The sequence below is a fragment of the Quercus lobata genome, chromosome 5 (assembly GCF_001633185.2).
Source record: "Quercus lobata isolate SW786 chromosome 5, ValleyOak3.0 Primary Assembly, whole genome shotgun sequence".
NCBI classification, from domain to species: Eukaryota; Viridiplantae; Streptophyta; class Magnoliopsida; order Fagales; family Fagaceae; genus Quercus; species Quercus lobata.
Window position 1 is genome coordinate 17,539,587 of NC_044908.1, and position 16,374 is coordinate 17,555,960.

The window sequence follows — 16,374 nt, forward strand, 5'->3', positions numbered from 1 at the left end:
TCCAAGGGCTCCAGGAACGTGTCTCGGGCAGACGGAAAATCTCGGGAACTGATAGGTGACAAGGATTGACAGGCATTAACAGGTATCTGATGTCATCAAAACCCTTCTATCCGTCCGAGAAGTCGGATAGCAGGATTTTGAGAGGCTATTGTGGAGCCAGGGAACTTATGATCCGGCCCACGCTCTATTAGGGCCCGGGGCCCGTGTCGAGGAGGGTATTTGCCGAGGACGAATGGGGAAGGGCCGAAGTGTCGGGTGGAACAGCCGAGGATGACCCTGTCCTCGGCACTCCAGGACTTCAAGGGGAAGAGCAACGTCTCGATGATGGCTGCCCCCAAAAAGCTCCCTGAAGGAGATGCGAGTAGAATGGGACCCACGTGGGGGTACGGTGCAAAACTGGTTCAGGGTAAATACGTCCCCTCCGCATTAAATGCACCCGCCAGCGTCCTAACCATGCTAATGAGAAAAGACGCCTGGACAGGGTGACTTCGATCATCGCAACTAATAGAAAGTAAGGAGGGACAGCTGATGGGACGGGTACAGAAGTAGGCACCTGCCTGATCAACAAGTGGAGGGTTAAGATCAACCAAGAAGGGCTATATAATGTGAAGGTTAATGCACCAAAAAAGGGGCTGGGAAAAATGGCCAAAAACCAGAACCTCCCAGCCCGCCTCCAGGAGAAAGACTCCTAGAGCGAACACGATTTAATTTTGTATGAACACCACGAAAAGCCACCGTCCGGTGACCAAGGACTAGCCTTTCAAACCCACGCTCTATAAATGATATTGTTTGGGCCTTTTTACGTGCGAACCCAACATTATTATGGGTCGTTACAAATCGTGTCCTTACATTTACTATACTTATTTTTCTTTTGTCATTTTATGTTGAGCCGAGAAGCTTTCTAATCACATTAACAAATCATTATTTTAAGAAAAAATCATACAAGTGCTGGTCTTACATCGTATCACAAGTGTATCAGAGTTCACAGTCTATACCATGATATTCATCCGACAAGTTAGATTTTTAAAATTTTAAATGAGAGATATTGTGGAAGACATAGATCGAGTTTAGGATCTTTTCTGATATAATGTAAAAATATGAATTTTTTCGAAAACTTAGACACTTGATAATTTATCAGATATGTCTATCAGTACTCACGAAAAAATATGGAGTCATATATTACATGTCCAAATTATTTTCATTGTAATAACTCTTTTTCTTTGTAGTAACTTTATGCAATTTCCAAATATTTTGTAGTAAATATTTTTTTAAGTAATCATTATTATTCAAACTTAATTTTAGTTTTTTGTTTCTGTCCAGAAAAGGTAAGCTTACAATATTCACACACCTATAAATATTGTTCTTGGAATTCCTCCCATATACAATCACTCAATTTAGCTTCCCTCAAAAAATATTTTTTTCGATGGCTAATGACATTCAAACTAAACTAGGATGCAGCACATTTTTCTTCATAGCTTTACTTTGTATGCTGAGCAAAAAAATTGTTGATGGAAGAAGGATGTCTTCCATGAAAAATAGAGAACTGGTTCCGCGCAAAGGAACAGTCAAAACCATTGAGGTTATAACTAGTCCTGCATACTTGCTTTCTATGGCTATGCTTTTATTCCAAATGTTCTTTTATTTTTATTTTTTCGTTTTTCCATCTCTTTGTAATGTATATAATTGGTTCCTTATGGCCTAAAGGATGAGGTCTTATAGTTTGAATTTTTAAATTTTACATTGGTTTAGCCAAATCATTGCAGAGTGAAGATGGTGATATTATTGACTGTGTCGATATTTATCAACAACCTTCTTTGGATCATCCAGCTCTCAAGAATCATACCATAGAGGTTTTTATTTTCTTTCTTTACATTATTTTTTTTTCTGATTTAATTAATTTTGTACAATGATTAATGGTTCTTTTGTGGAGTTCAGTAAAAATAAAATAGTAAATATACTGGGTCAAAAGTTCATTGCCCTGAAATTTTCATTTTTTTTTTAAATAATAATAATTAATAAATAAATAATTTATTGTTCTAATGAGCTAGCAATTTCGTTTGTGATTAAAATAGATGCAACCCCTAAGTATACTGAAAGCGAATTTCTTTCAAGCTGAGAACTTCCAAACATAGCATAAGAATGGAGATTGTCCTGAAAGAACAGTCCCCATAATACGGAATTTAAAAAAACTAACTATGATCAAAGAGAATGAGGTATCCTTCTAACACAGAGAATTCTTTTTTTCTTTTCTTTTTTTTTCTCTTCTAGTCTACAATTTATTTAAATTTATGTTAGTTTAAATATATGTTTTTAATTTTCATATATGAAAAAGTACGCCCAAATTACTTCGCGAGTTGGCCACTGGCCACTACTATGGATTAGAAGCTTATCCTAACGTATGGCACCCAAATGTCACATCTACTGGAGAATTTAGTACTTCTCAAGTTTGGATATCATCATCAGGTCCAATAGTAAACTCTAGCACAATGGAAGCAGGATGGATGGTAAGTTTAAGCTTGCAAAGAATAAATTACAAATATATATATATATATATATATATATTTCTTGATGTCACAATGAAAATAAAATAAAATGTAATTTACATATCAAATCCTTTGGATGATCGTAGACACATAGTTTATGTTATGCACTTATGCCTCCAGGTTGCTCCAGCTGATACGCGAAGCACGTTATTTATATATTCTCTTTCATGTGATAATTTCATTTTGTTTTTAGGTAAATTATATATTTGGTCCCAATAGCTAGTTTGTTATAAATTTGTTCATTAGCCTTCTAAACGTTTTAATTGGTCTTTAGCCTTTTGCTCCAACGAATAAAATTTGACTAGATATTTGTATTTTTTTTTTTTTAATTAAGGCCAAGTGGCATCTCATGCCGCAACTTGAATGACATAAAAAATAATATTTTAATATTACTGTTAGGAATTAAATTGACATATTTAAAATGTCAATGACCAAATTGATAAATAATTTAAAGGATAAGGACTAAATATATAATTTACCGTTTTTTTCACTAAATATATTTTGTCCTAAATTTACAATGAATGATGCGATAACCAAACAACTTTCACCCTTCCATTGCTAGTCAGATGTATTTAATGAGGCTCTTTTAACTTATATGTAGTTCGTATTTGTTGTTGTATCTGTAAGCTAGATGGTTACAAAACAGGTTGCGTTAATGCTGCTTGTGGGTTCGTGCAAGTATCTCAAAGTTGCTTTCGGTACACCATAGAGCCTGTTTCCCAATACAATGGAAAGCAGTACGAAACATACATGTCCATTAGGAAGGTGATGCAAATATATAAACCCTCTGAAATGCTACCATGATTTTTTGAGAGACACTAATGACATTTCGTGCACACAATTTTATTTATGTTTCAGTTACCAGACACAAATTGGTGGCTCATATATCAAGACGAGCAAGTAGGGTATTGGCCTGCCAACATCTTCAAAGAGTTTGGAGAGTATGCTGCACACATTAATTTTGGTGGAAAGATTTATAACTCAGAACCAGGCGGTATTCACACATCCACACAAATGGGGAGTGGCCATTTTTCGAGTGAAGGCTATGGAAGAGCTTATTTTATTCGGAATATTAGGTACTCTAACAAAAATGGAACCTTTGTAAGTCCCAAACCCTCAGCGTTTCAGCAACTTGTAAAAAAGCCTGTGCTATGATTTATATCTTTCTGCTGGAAAAAACAACTATGAAACCCATATCTTTTTTGGGGGTCCTGGGTACTCAAATACATGTCCAAAATGGTAAGAGACTAAAGAAGAAATGAAAATAAATTGCTAGTTTTGAGTTTGACCCAACAGATTTTTCTCTAAATACATATGGTAATTAGTTGAATGCCTCAATATAAAATGTTGGTATTGGATAGTCAATGGTATGCATTATGTTTCAACGTAATGCCTACCTTTTCTAAGATGCATATTGGACTTGGAAATAGTAGTTGAAAGCGTTATAGAGAAAAGAGAGAAAACAAGAACGACGTGACTCTACCTAACGACTAATGTACCTGTAAAAAAACCATTGGTGGCTACATTTTTATTATCTTCTAAATTGTGTGTTATACTTTTTGTTTTTTGGGATAAGTCATTTCTGTGTTTTACAATGAACTCTATACATGGTATATATATATATATATATATATATATATATATATATATATATATAGGAATTCGGAGTTAGGGTTAGGTGTAGGAACAGAGCTAGGACTTGGAGTTAGGGGAGAACCCCTGCTGCTTGCAAATGCAACGGTTTCGGCTTTTGACTTTACTATTTTACCACTAAGAATTTTTGTATAAAACTTTTTAAAGAACCAAGTTGTTTGTTTTGGATAAAATAGGTTAATTGGGCTTAATTTTTTTTTAACTTTATTATTGGTAATTTTTGGTATTAGGCTAATTTTTTTGGGCTTATTTATTTTGTTTTAGATTTAATCTATTAATTTTCTATGGCCTTTTTAAAAGTTGAAAATGCTAAAACTATAAAATTTTTACAAATTGCTAATATGATAAGTGGTTATTAATAAGTAAAAAACGATGCAAGTATGCGAACCACTAAAAATTTGCTACATTTATAGTTTGTAAAAATGTTGTAAAAAAGTTTGTGGTTATAACATTTCTCTTAAAAGAATTGATGGCATTGTTAAGGAGGTGGGGGGAGTGTAATTTTATTGAACAAAATTACTAAAATTAGTATCTATTAATATACTAATATTTTTATTAAAAAAAATTAGGGGGGCCATTGCCCTCCTAGTCAATATATAGCTCCGTCCATTGTTAGGTGTATATAATTTAATTGAGCCTTTTGGGCCAATATACAATTAACACATAAACCTAATCTCCTATTGCGTTGTCAACTTAAAATATGAGCAATATGACTTTCACATGGGTCCACCACCCCTTCCAATCTCTAGTTCATTCCTCTCCTGATATATAAAATAAAGTGTGCAACTTGATTAGAAGGTATATGATGTTATGTCACTATCTTAACGAATATAGTACATCACTCACAATATCTAGCTTATGGCTAGGACTACTTAATCACACCAGATCAAGTTAATCCCCCACGACACCATAACTCAAAGAAATACTTGATCGATCCCACACCATGTAATATGTTCTTGATTATGTTACAAGACAAGGAGCCAACATATATGTTTCGGTTATAAGTCACAAAATAAGGGTGTGATTTAAATGATATTCTCTAAGCACTCATGTCAATTCATTTGAAATTTACTTCTTTCCTAAACATGATCCATGAGACCGTACCCTAAGATAATATGGTAAAGTAGTGACATTGAGTATTCAATTTATGAAATAGCTCTTTCTCAAAAAAAATTTAAAAAAAAAAAATTATGAAATAGCTCTAAGTTATAAATAAATGCACATAATAGATATTTGGAAGGGTTAACACAACACAAGGAAATGAAATGACACATAGGATGAAATGGGTCAAACAATGTAGACCAAAATGTGATGGGGACATGGGGATTAAATAAATTAAATTGTTCAATTTAGCCTTATGGAAGAAACGAGGATTGAGATTGATCCACAATCCTCACTCTCTATTATACATGGTGTTGGATGTAACGACCCCGCCCCACATGTGTAGATATTGTCCGCTTTGGGGTCTCATACCCTTCATGGTTTTGCTCTCCCCTAAAGCACACAACAGTAGGGGAAAAGGCCTCTACACATTGAAGGGAGGTCAAGGCCTCTACACATTGAAGGGAGGTCATTCCTTATAAACACATTCTCATGTATTTCTCTAGGCGATGTGGGATTCCATGAAATGCAAGACCCCCCCCCCCCCTTTTTGGGTCACTACAATCCACCCCCTTACGATCACACGCGTCCTCGCGTGTGGGGCCCACACTTCTAGTTAGGGCATAGCTCTAATACCATCTGTAACGGCTCCACCCCACCTGTGTAAATATTGTCCGCTTTGGGGTCTCATACCCCTCACGATTTTGTTCTCCCCCAAAGCACACAGTAATGGGGGAGAGCAAAACCGTAAAGGGTATGAGACCCCAAAGCGGACAATATCTACACAGGTGGGGCGGGGTCGTTACAGATGGTATCAGAACCATGCCCTAGCCGGAAGTATAGGCCCCATATGAGAGGACGCGTGTGCCCGTAAGGGGGGTGGATTGTAGTGACCCAAAAAGAGGGGTCTTGCATTCCAAGGAATCCCACATCGCCTAGGGAAGCACATAAGAATGTGTTTATAAGGAATGACCTCCCTTCAATGTGTAGAGGCTTTTTCCCCCACTGCAGTGTGCTTTGGGGGAGAACAAAACCGTGAGGGATATGAGACCCCAAAGCAGACAATATCTACACAAGTAGGATGGGGTCGTTACAAATGGTATCAGAGTCATGCCCTAACTGGAAGTGTGGGCCCCACATGCAAGGACGCATGTGCCCCTAAGGGGGGTGGATTGTAGTGACCCAAAAAGAGGGGTCTTGCATTCCATGGAATCCCACATCACCTAGGGAAGCATATGAGAATGTGTTTATAAGGAATGACCTCCCTTCAATGTGTAAATGTCTTTTCCCCCCATTGCTATGTGCTTTGGGGGAGAACAAAACCGTAAGGGGTATGAGATCCCAAAGCGGACAATATTTACACAGGTGGGGTGGGGTCACTACATTGGAAGTCTAAATACTTCCCAAATTCTTCTTTCATGGATGCACAAGTTTTCAAAATTGCTCATAAAAGGGAGCATAACTTAAGCAGGAGAGTTTTTATGATTTTATCCCTTGGTCTCTAATGGAGAATTGGAAATGGTGAGGATGTAAGCGTTTGAGACGATAAATGGTTACCCATCAATTAATCTTACAAAATAATGTTGATTTTATCCCTTGGTCTCTAATGGAGAATTGGAAATAGTGAGGATGTAAGCGTTTGAGACGATAAATGGTTACCCATCAATTAATCTTACAAAATAATGTCTCAACGTATTAATATTAGTTCACTTATTGACCTAATCTCAGAGCAGTGGAAAGAAAACTTAATAGATTAAGATTATGTATTCCTTTATTTTGAAGCCAATAAGGTGATTAAGTCTATTCCTATGAGTGTAAGAAGCCCAAGTGATGTGCAATTTTAGTTGGCAATTTGAATAGGGAATATATTTTTCGATTTGCATATCTCCTGCTAAAGGAAAGCGAATTCTCATAGGCCAATAAGGGATCTTCCAACTATTGGGAAATATGGAGACTTTTCTTTATTGATCCATTCAATTTTGTAACCAACCAACTTGGAAGTATTACTGTATTAATGAGATTTTTGTGAGGCTTAGTCCATGAAGTGGAAACTAAAACTGATAGTCCGTGCTTCTAAATTAGGGTTTGATGATTGTAAGCAACATTTGTATTATTTTCCCTTACTTGGAAGTATTACTGTATTAATGAGATTTTTGTGAGGCTTAGTCCATGAAGTGGAAACTAAAACTGATAGTCCATGCTTCTAAATTAGGGTTTGATGATTGTAAGCAACATTTGTATTATTTTCCCTAACAAGGTGAAATTGCTAGAACTTTATAGGCATATATAGTCCTAGAATTGAACCACGTAAATCTTGTGTTGTGTAATTGTTCTTTGTGTATTCTTCTCTATTTTTCTTCTCACGTGTTCTAGAATTAGTTTAATTCCTATAGCTACCATTGCAAAGGCTTGAACCCTGTCCAACTACTTTTTGTCACTTGTGCAAAAATGTGTTAACTCGGTTCTCATAATCAGAACTGAATCTATTCCTCTTCATCCTATGGAAACTTTTAGGTCACCGTGTGCAATGAGGTTAGATTATGATAAAAGCTCAACCAGTAGTTCAGTGTTCATTATAGTAGGCATTGATCAAACACAAATCTCCTCTCTCCGAGATAGGTTTGTTAGCTAAGGAGTGAGGACATCATGGGCTTGTTAGAATGCTTCAATTATGTCTCCTTTAATCGGAAAGATAAAGCATGTACTAGTTATGGTTAAAGAAATATCCTCATTTTCTTCACGCCACTGTACAATTTGAGTCACTTTATGAACAAAAAAAAAAAAAAAAAAAAATTCCTATTCTCCCTAGTTCTAGCCTAGAATTGAATTTCAAATCCAAATTAATATTGGATAGGTTATCACATCTATCAGACAAAATCAACCCTCCTCTCACATGAAGGCAGATCCTATTTGTGAAAGACAAACTCCAATATTGGATTTAACCATTTTTCAATCTTAAGGGGATATTTCACTTGATTATTTGACTTTCATATCACTTTTCTAAAAAGAAAAAATTAATGAATTTGTGAAACTCCTAGTAAAATATATTAAGTATTTATCTTCATCTCTTTCAAAATGCACCAATTTTGGAATTACAAAACTGACATCTTCCCTTATTTCGAATGTGGTCTTTGCATCTCTCAAAGATTATCTACCAATAACAAACTACCATGGTTGCCAATATTATTTTCTAAATGTTGTAATAGTACAAATAAATTGTTGCCTGTAAGTGTAGTTAATTAACAACTTAACATTTTAACCAATATGTGTCATATCTTGGAAGAGCTTGTTTGACGAGAATAGAATCTTTGTAACTCCCGCTCCCTCAACATTTCAACAATTTGTGAAAAACCCTATGTGCTATGATTTAAATCTTTCTGCAGGGAGAGATACTTAAGCAACCCGTATCTTTTTTGGGGGTACCCGGTACTCAAATACATGTCCAAACTAGCAAAAGACTAAAGAAAACTGAAAAAAGAAAGAAACCCCAAATTATTTGGAGAGTTGGAATATTTAGGAAAGAATGAATGAAAGAGGGAGGAAACTGGGATTTCAATGACCAGAGCTTGCCCTCATGGCAATGGTCTCGAATAACCAACAGTGAATGGGTCTACATTGATAATTTGATATAAATTGCCCTTTCTTCTTGTTTAAGCATATCTGTTACTATCAACCATTGCCAATAGGTTCAGTGCCTTTTTATCAAATTTCATCTATATGGCAAAGAATGACTCCCAACAAAAATTCTGTTCAATACATTCATGGAAGTACAAAGCAAAAACTGAAAGCTTTTTCAATCTTTCAAAAATATATTTACAAATTTATTAACATATGATAGATACAGGATGATTATAGATACAAAATAATCAAACACGTTTATAGCGAATATGCATATCTTCATTCCCTGCTCAGTATGTCTCATAATTGTTTCCTTTCTTCCTGTATTGACTGAAATATCCGTACTGCTGATTCAGTTGCTGATCTTGGATTGTGAGGTACAACCTTAATCACTTGTGTCCGATGCTCACCACTTGGCACATTTTGATCCAATGCCTTAATTGTTGGTGATGTGGGAAAAAGAGGAAGTGCATCTCCTTTGGTCCTCTCAAAGGGACTGCTTGCTGTACTTCCCTGTAATTCACTCTCTTTTGATGCAGGGAATTTCCCAACATGACATTGTATTACTTGATTTACCGGGCTGGATATGTTACATGAGCTTTGCTGAGGTAATGTAAGATTGATGTCTCCAACTGATAATTGATTTTCCTGCCCATCTAACTGAACTCCTGTAAATGGGCTTGTTTGCTCAATAGCTGAATCAGATAAAGATTGATGCATCACTGACGGGCCATATGGAGGAAAGTATGTCTGGCCTAAAGGAGTTGTGTTCGGAAAAATTCCAATCCACTGGGGAGTAGCAGGAACACCATAAGCAGTGTTTAAAAAGTCTCCGCTTCCTGGACTCAGGTTCATAGCCCCACAGTTGCTGTATACTGGTGCCATGAAACCTGCAGTTGGACATGACCCTGCAGAGGGCTTGTACACAAGTCCTTCAGATGGAGACATTTCAGGAACTAACCAATGATTTCCTGGTGGTGGTTGGAAATACCACGGGGCTGGTTTCGTATAGGTATTCCCAGGAGCTAAAGAAGTATTTGCAGAATAAAGCCCAAAATTTGATTCCTCGGTATTCAATCCTTTGCTGGTGTCATAATTGACAGAAGGGAGTGGGAACTTTCTAACCACATTTTCATCTTGATATTCAGTGATAGGAATTGATCTTGGAATATTATCTTTTGCTTTAACAATCGGGGGAAATGTTGGTTCTGAAACATATTCAGACCGCAATTTCTTCAGTGGAGATATTTTTACTGAAGGCTTGCCCAAATAAAAGTTATCTTCAAGTAAAATATGCGGCGAGCCAGCAATCAATCTTTGTACCTGTTCCAATATGAAGAGTAATGTAACTGCTTTCTCCATAAACTGGATTGCAAAAACCAGGAAACACATGACAAATCTAATGGAAGAAGCAGATTGGCAGTTTAACCAAGCAACGACCAGCTTACCTTTATCAGTCTATGCAACTCAAACACTTGCACCGCGAACAATCTTTGTTGACTTGAAAATAATAACATAAAAAAGTTGGATCAAAAGCTAAAAAACCCAATCATAAAAAATTTGGAAAGTAAACATATAATTTATTAAAAAATTGTCCATGTAAGAAGTTAGACCAAACAAATTCAACACATACGGTGTGGGTTAAGAGACATGGGTAAATGACGATAAAACCAAAAGGAAGAGATTAGTCTAGAAAAACCCATAAAGAAAACATTGTTCATCCAGAACAAGAAAGGCAAAAGAACTTCACTTATAAACAGATAAGGTGTTTTTGATTGACAAATTCCCAAAAATAGAAATGCACTTACTTGGTAAAGATGTAAGAATCTGTAAACCAAAAATCCCAAAAATGTGGCATCAGATTTGAATATTACATTGAAAACTCTGAAAAGACCAATCTAAAAAAGTTTCTGACCTCCTTCAATCCCCATTCCCCAAACTCTTGAATACCGTCTATGGTTTAAGAAAGACTGTAATGATCTGAAAATTTGACATGGTACCTAGAAGTCTAGAACACAGGGCTTCCACAGGATCTGAGAAAGGCAGCTAGTAGGTGGCCTTATCCCAAATTTTGGGGAGGTTGATTCCCAGATTTGGACACACACATCTATATATGTGTTACATTTTTTATATTGGCAAATTCCATTCGACAATCCATGTCTTAAGCTTGTAACATAATGTATTTAGGATAGGTTTGGACATGCCCCCAAAAAAACAAAAAGAAACTGTCAAAATGCTGATTATTTTGAAAGAACAACATTTTCGATCAAGCAATATAATGTATTTAAGATAGATTTGGACATGCCAAAAAAAAACAAAAACTGTCAAAAAGCTGATTAAAGATTTTGAAGAACAACATTTTCGATCAAGCAAAACATTAAAACATATAGAAACTTCCCTTCCAAGCTCAATCAGAAAATTAATTTCTACCAAGCCTTAAATAATAGTGAATATTGATATTGATAGACAACTATTTTGGTTAAGTAATGTTGATAATTTCAACACTCATCAATTCAAAGCTAAGCAAAAAAAAAAAAGAAAATTATATATATTAAGCTTTACAATACTAAAATGTGTAATGATTCCAAATGGATTTGAACACATTTTTCTTTAAAAAAATCTGTAACACATTTTCCTGATCCCAATTGATCAATTTTCCTTTTTTCTTATTTAAAAAAAATGGGTCTTTTCTCCATTTGTCGGTGGCTTAAGGATTTAATGTTGGTCAGTTTGCACTAATAATCGTTTTATAATTACAGTCCAAAAGGTTTTTAGTCTTTACAGTAAGTAATGACCCTTTTAAGAATAATGTATGTGATAGAATATAAATGAAGTAAGCTGGGGATAGATCCAGTCTTGCAAACTTGCAAAATGTTATATCCGGTGTAACCATTTTAAGACAGAGGAAGAAATGCAATGTAACCATGGAAGACACACCTTCCAAGTTAGCTACAGAGTCAGTCATCCCCTGAAAACTGAGCCCTTTAGTCAACTGATACGTTTTCTATTAGTAACCTGGTACAAGGGCTGGAGTACACAAGAAAACACACTCACACAAACACACACAAGAAACAAAAATTTGTCTCAATAGCAACAGTTCTAAAGAACCCAGCAATAGAAAGACGATTAAAGTGTAGATGGGAAATTTCATTAAAGAATAGATGGTTTTCCTAATAGTACTAATTTTACGTCTTTATCATTTGTTTCTCCCTTTGTGTTATCATTGTACCTTTCTATTTCATTGATCTTGTCATCGTATCATAATTTCCTTTAAAATGTCTATCAATCAAATGATTGTACTAAAAGTATATATCCTTAAAATCTTTCCATTGTGAACTTTAGATGTATTGAGCAATTGTGTTTACGTGTATAAAGACAAAAAAATATTGGTGGCCTGACAAATTCACCTATAAAAAATGATACTATATAATTTAACTTTTAAGTAAATGCATGAGCAAAGACATCAGAGCAGTATGAACAGAGTCTAATGGTTGCATGTTGAGAGACGTCCAAAATTCTTAATTGTAGGGTTCCTAGTAGAAAAAATGAGAACAATTGCCATTACTAGTTCTATTCGTCAATGATTTACTTCCCACAACCAAAACATACACACAAAAAAGGGTCAATGGTTAGTGCTGTGAGAGAGAGAGAGAGAGAGAGAGAGAGAACTTTAAACTGTTACCATAACCAAGAATACATTAGAATGACAATGACAAATCAATTATCAAAACTTTCTACAACTTGCACAAGCATGTGCAACCATAAATCAGATTCTTCAAACCAGACCACAAATGAATGGATACAGATCTTAAATTAAGAACTCATTTGATAATAAAATGATTTAGTGCAGCTACACCAATCAATGCACATAAAGTTATATTTATGGGCAGATCTTATCTAGATATGGATGCTAAAAACGCTATAAAAAAATTACAACGGGTTCTTATTTATTTATTTATTTTTTTTTTTTTTTTTTTTTTTTTTTTTTTTTTTTTTTTAAATAGCTAAGCAGAAGTAAATGTGCACGGCAATCACCAGGCAAGAAATACTTACTTGATAATAGCTCTTCTCGCTTTCCAGAATAGTTTCTCACCTATCACTCCAACAACATCATCAGGGGAGATATCCAAAGCCGACATAGATCCACATTTCTTTTCTTCACGACACTCAGTGCCATTTGTAAGCCCATTAAGACTTTGATAATGGTCTCCAATTGATGGCCTCGAGCATGATTCACTGCTCAACTTTGAAGTGTTTTCCTTGCCTATGCCTATTCTGCATTTTATGATGTCATCTCTGAGGGCTGTTCTGTCTTGCGCAGCCACAAACACTTGTTGCAACTGTGTATTAGAATCTTGTAATCTGTTCAACTTATCCACCAAACTGCTTCTTTTTTCTTGATCAGAAGTTGCATGTATTCTCTTTAATGATTCAGAATTTTTAACTTTATTTGACAGTGTTAAAGACATATCCACCAAATTCTTATATCTAGTTGATGTGATTGAATCTGAGCTTTCCCCAGGGTCCTGATTACTCTGAGACACTCTTGAGTCCTCTTCAGCTTGCTGCGTCACAAATTCTGTTGACTTTAGGTCAATGGTTGCATTTCTAATTGACTGCCCATCAGAAGCATTTTGAAGTTTAACTGAAGATTTTAAGCTCAAGCAAGGGGATTTTTCCCTATCTCTGCTGCACTGACTGTTGCTACGATGTGGAATTATTCCTTGGCCAGGGGTAGGAACTCTATCATCCTCATCTCCGAGCTTCTTTGAAGAGTAGCTCTTAAATTTGGAAAATTTGCATGATTGAAATGATTTGCATTTAGCAGATGATGACAATAGCCTTGTTGCATTCAAACTTTGACAAGTTGTAGGCTTCTTGGAATTCTGTTCATGACTTGCCACCTTATTGTTCAACTTAACCCCAATGGAAGAATAAGAGTGGAGATTCTCTGCTCGATGAGAAGAAGAGGAGTTGCAGAGCTGAGTAAAGATACTCTTTTGGTGGCCACCAGCCTACAACAACGGATGACTTCACATGATCAGACAAGATAAAATACCACAGAAGTAAAAGCATTCATATTCATTCCGAAAACCTTTCCATATGTTTAGTAAAACCCATTTTAATACAAGGCAACCAAAGCCACCTTGCAGAACCAGAAGCAGAAATTGGGGATGATGGGGTGGGGGACAAAGTCATTGTTCAATCAAACAGTATAAATTTTATTCAACAGTATCTACCTATGACAGGATAGTGCACAGACAAGGCATGTCAATATGTCACTGCTTACATACCAAACAGAAACAGTAAATTTAAACAGTTATTAACACCAAAACTATTGTCTATGAGAACTATAAATCAATGACTAATGAACATAAAGCCATAAATTTTTTACTCACATGGCTCGAGGATGTCAAAGGAACCAAGCTACTGCTGTTTTTGGACCGAATTGGCAACATGGACGCTGAACCAGGGGTGAACCTTTGAGATGGAACACTGAGCTGTTCATAGAGAGCCATTTTGTTCCTTGGAGGTGCTTTTGGCCCTCTTTTCTCCGTATCATTTACATGAAGCCTAGGAAACATAGGACTAAACACCTTTTGTTCATCTTTTCCTCCTCTCATCCTTCTCTTCCTTCACCACTATCCCCACTGACAAATCCTAATATGTTCACCAACTTCACAAAAAAAATCCCATTTCCATTCTTTTATACAAAACCCACAATCATAAACCAAAAGACCTGCCTAGCCACAAAGCAAAATTTTAACTGTTTCATCGAACAAATACAACTCCACAATTACCCAAGAACAACCTACTTCAAAAAGACAACTTTTGGGAAAAATTCAGGTACCCAAGCAGCAAAACCAGTCACTTTTTGAAAAATTCACTTCTTCACTGGTCCCCAATATCAACCCACCTCAATTGACCAAATCTTCTGATTGAATAATATAAACAAACAGCAAGAATACATTATAAAGCACAAACTAACAAGTACTTAAAACCAACCCACTTCACAAAATCACCAATTTTTACTGAAAACCATAAATAAACAAACGCTAACACAGAAAGTTTGCTACAAAAGCACAACCAACCCACCTCAAAAAAAACCAAAACTAAAACTGAAAATCACATAAAAACAGCAAGAAACACATGAAAATTGTTGACCCAACATAAGAATGCGCGAGGTAAAAACTAGAAAGAACTAACAGTTAGAGAGAGAGAGAGAGAGAGAGAGGAGAGTGGAGAAAGATAAACGTGGGAAAAGATAGATTCTGCAAAGAGATGATGGTTCCACCAAAGAGGATCTGATCAACAAAAAAGGTGGAGAACCAACAAAAGAAGTTGTGGGCAATGTGGGACCCAAGTGGATAGGACTCTTAACTCCTTTTTAGAAAGAAAAAGAAAAGAGAAATGCCCCCATGTCCATGTCCATGTCCATGTCCATGTCCAAACCTACTAACAAAATTCCCTTCCCCTCCTTCCTTCCTTCCTTTGTGGCTCTCACTACAAGATCCTGCCAGCTCAGCTAGGACCCACAATGGCATTGCATCATATGCTGATGTGGCAGAACATGGTTGGTTAGTTCCTTATAAAAAAGCTGCTACAAATCCAAGACTTTGCGACCTTTGTTAGTGGAAGAGACTGAGTCCGGTTTGATAATTCATTTTTAATTTTTAAAAAACATTACACATATTTTCAAACATTTTTTTATTCATATGTATTTCAAAAAATTATAAATAATATTACTCAAATTCTTCTACCAATTTTAAAAATTTATAAATAATATTATTCAAATTCTTCTACCAAATAAGTCCAGAATCTTTCCAGTCTCTCACATGGTGAAGGGTTGTGTACTTTTTTGTAACCACATGTTGGTTTCTCCCTCTCTCAGATTTTTGGCCAATCTTTTTCGTAATGAAAAATCCGTTAAAGATTGTGATTCAATGAGCAACAAGTGTTACATTTTTTTCTTTTTTCTTTTTTTGCAACTTTATGTTTTTTTTTAACATTATAAGTTGTGGGGTCAGTTTTATAAAGAGAAAAAATATATTAAAATAAGTTATGAGACCAATTTTATGTTTTTTTTTCCTTTTATTTATCTAATTTTTTTATTAAGTGAAACTCATATTAAATCAATTTTAATAAGCACCTTTTCTCAAAAAAATAATAATAATAATAAGCACCAGTAACTTTTTTTTTTTTTTGGGGTAATTAGGAATGTTAACACGCGCTAATTGGGGGCGTGGTTTAAACTTTCTATTTCAAGTATATGTGACCTTGACCTTTGCGTCGTTGCATTGCATGGGACTTATTTTACAGTTTTTTAAGGAAATAGATTCGATTTGTTTTTTGTTGCATGAAGCTATTAATATCTTAATCACCCGTGTTTAGTGAATCTAATATGCGATTTGCATGGTGGTGGGTTTGGATAATAATAATAGGGACTTAAGTGGGGCAT

General features: G+C 35.5%; 2 protein-coding genes across 3 annotated transcripts; one reads left to right on the forward strand and one right to left on the reverse strand.

Annotated features, from left to right (window-relative positions):
- Positions 1-2,084: 2,084 nt before the first annotated feature.
- Positions 2,085-3,817, forward strand: LOC115988858. Of its 2 annotated transcripts, XM_031112483.1 has the most exons (4): positions 2,085-2,213; positions 2,333-2,504; positions 3,171-3,308; positions 3,402-3,817. In XM_031112483.1, exons 1-4 carry the CDS (start codon positions 2,209-2,211, stop codon positions 3,696-3,698), a joined length of 612 nt encoding a protein of 203 aa, XP_030968343.1. In that variant the 5' UTR covers positions 2,085-2,208; the 3' UTR covers positions 3,699-3,817. The 2 variants fall into 2 exon arrangements, with proteins under 2 accessions (XP_030968343.1, XP_030968344.1); XM_031112484.1 differs by having other exon boundaries at positions 2,085-2,504; positions 3,190-3,308.
- A 5,208-nt stretch (positions 3,818-9,025) lies between these two features.
- LOC115992126 (ELF3-like protein 2) lies at positions 9,026-15,333 on the reverse strand. Its single transcript, XM_031116197.1, has 4 exons — positions 14,315-15,333; positions 12,969-13,930; positions 10,364-10,415; positions 9,026-10,238 (listed from the first exon to the last, which is right to left on the reverse strand). The coding sequence occupies exons 1-4, from the start codon at positions 14,537-14,539 to the stop codon at positions 9,216-9,218; spliced, it is 2,262 nt and encodes a 753-aa protein (XP_030972057.1). The 5' UTR covers positions 14,540-15,333; the 3' UTR covers positions 9,026-9,215.
- Between the last annotated feature and the right edge of the window lie 1,041 nt (positions 15,334-16,374).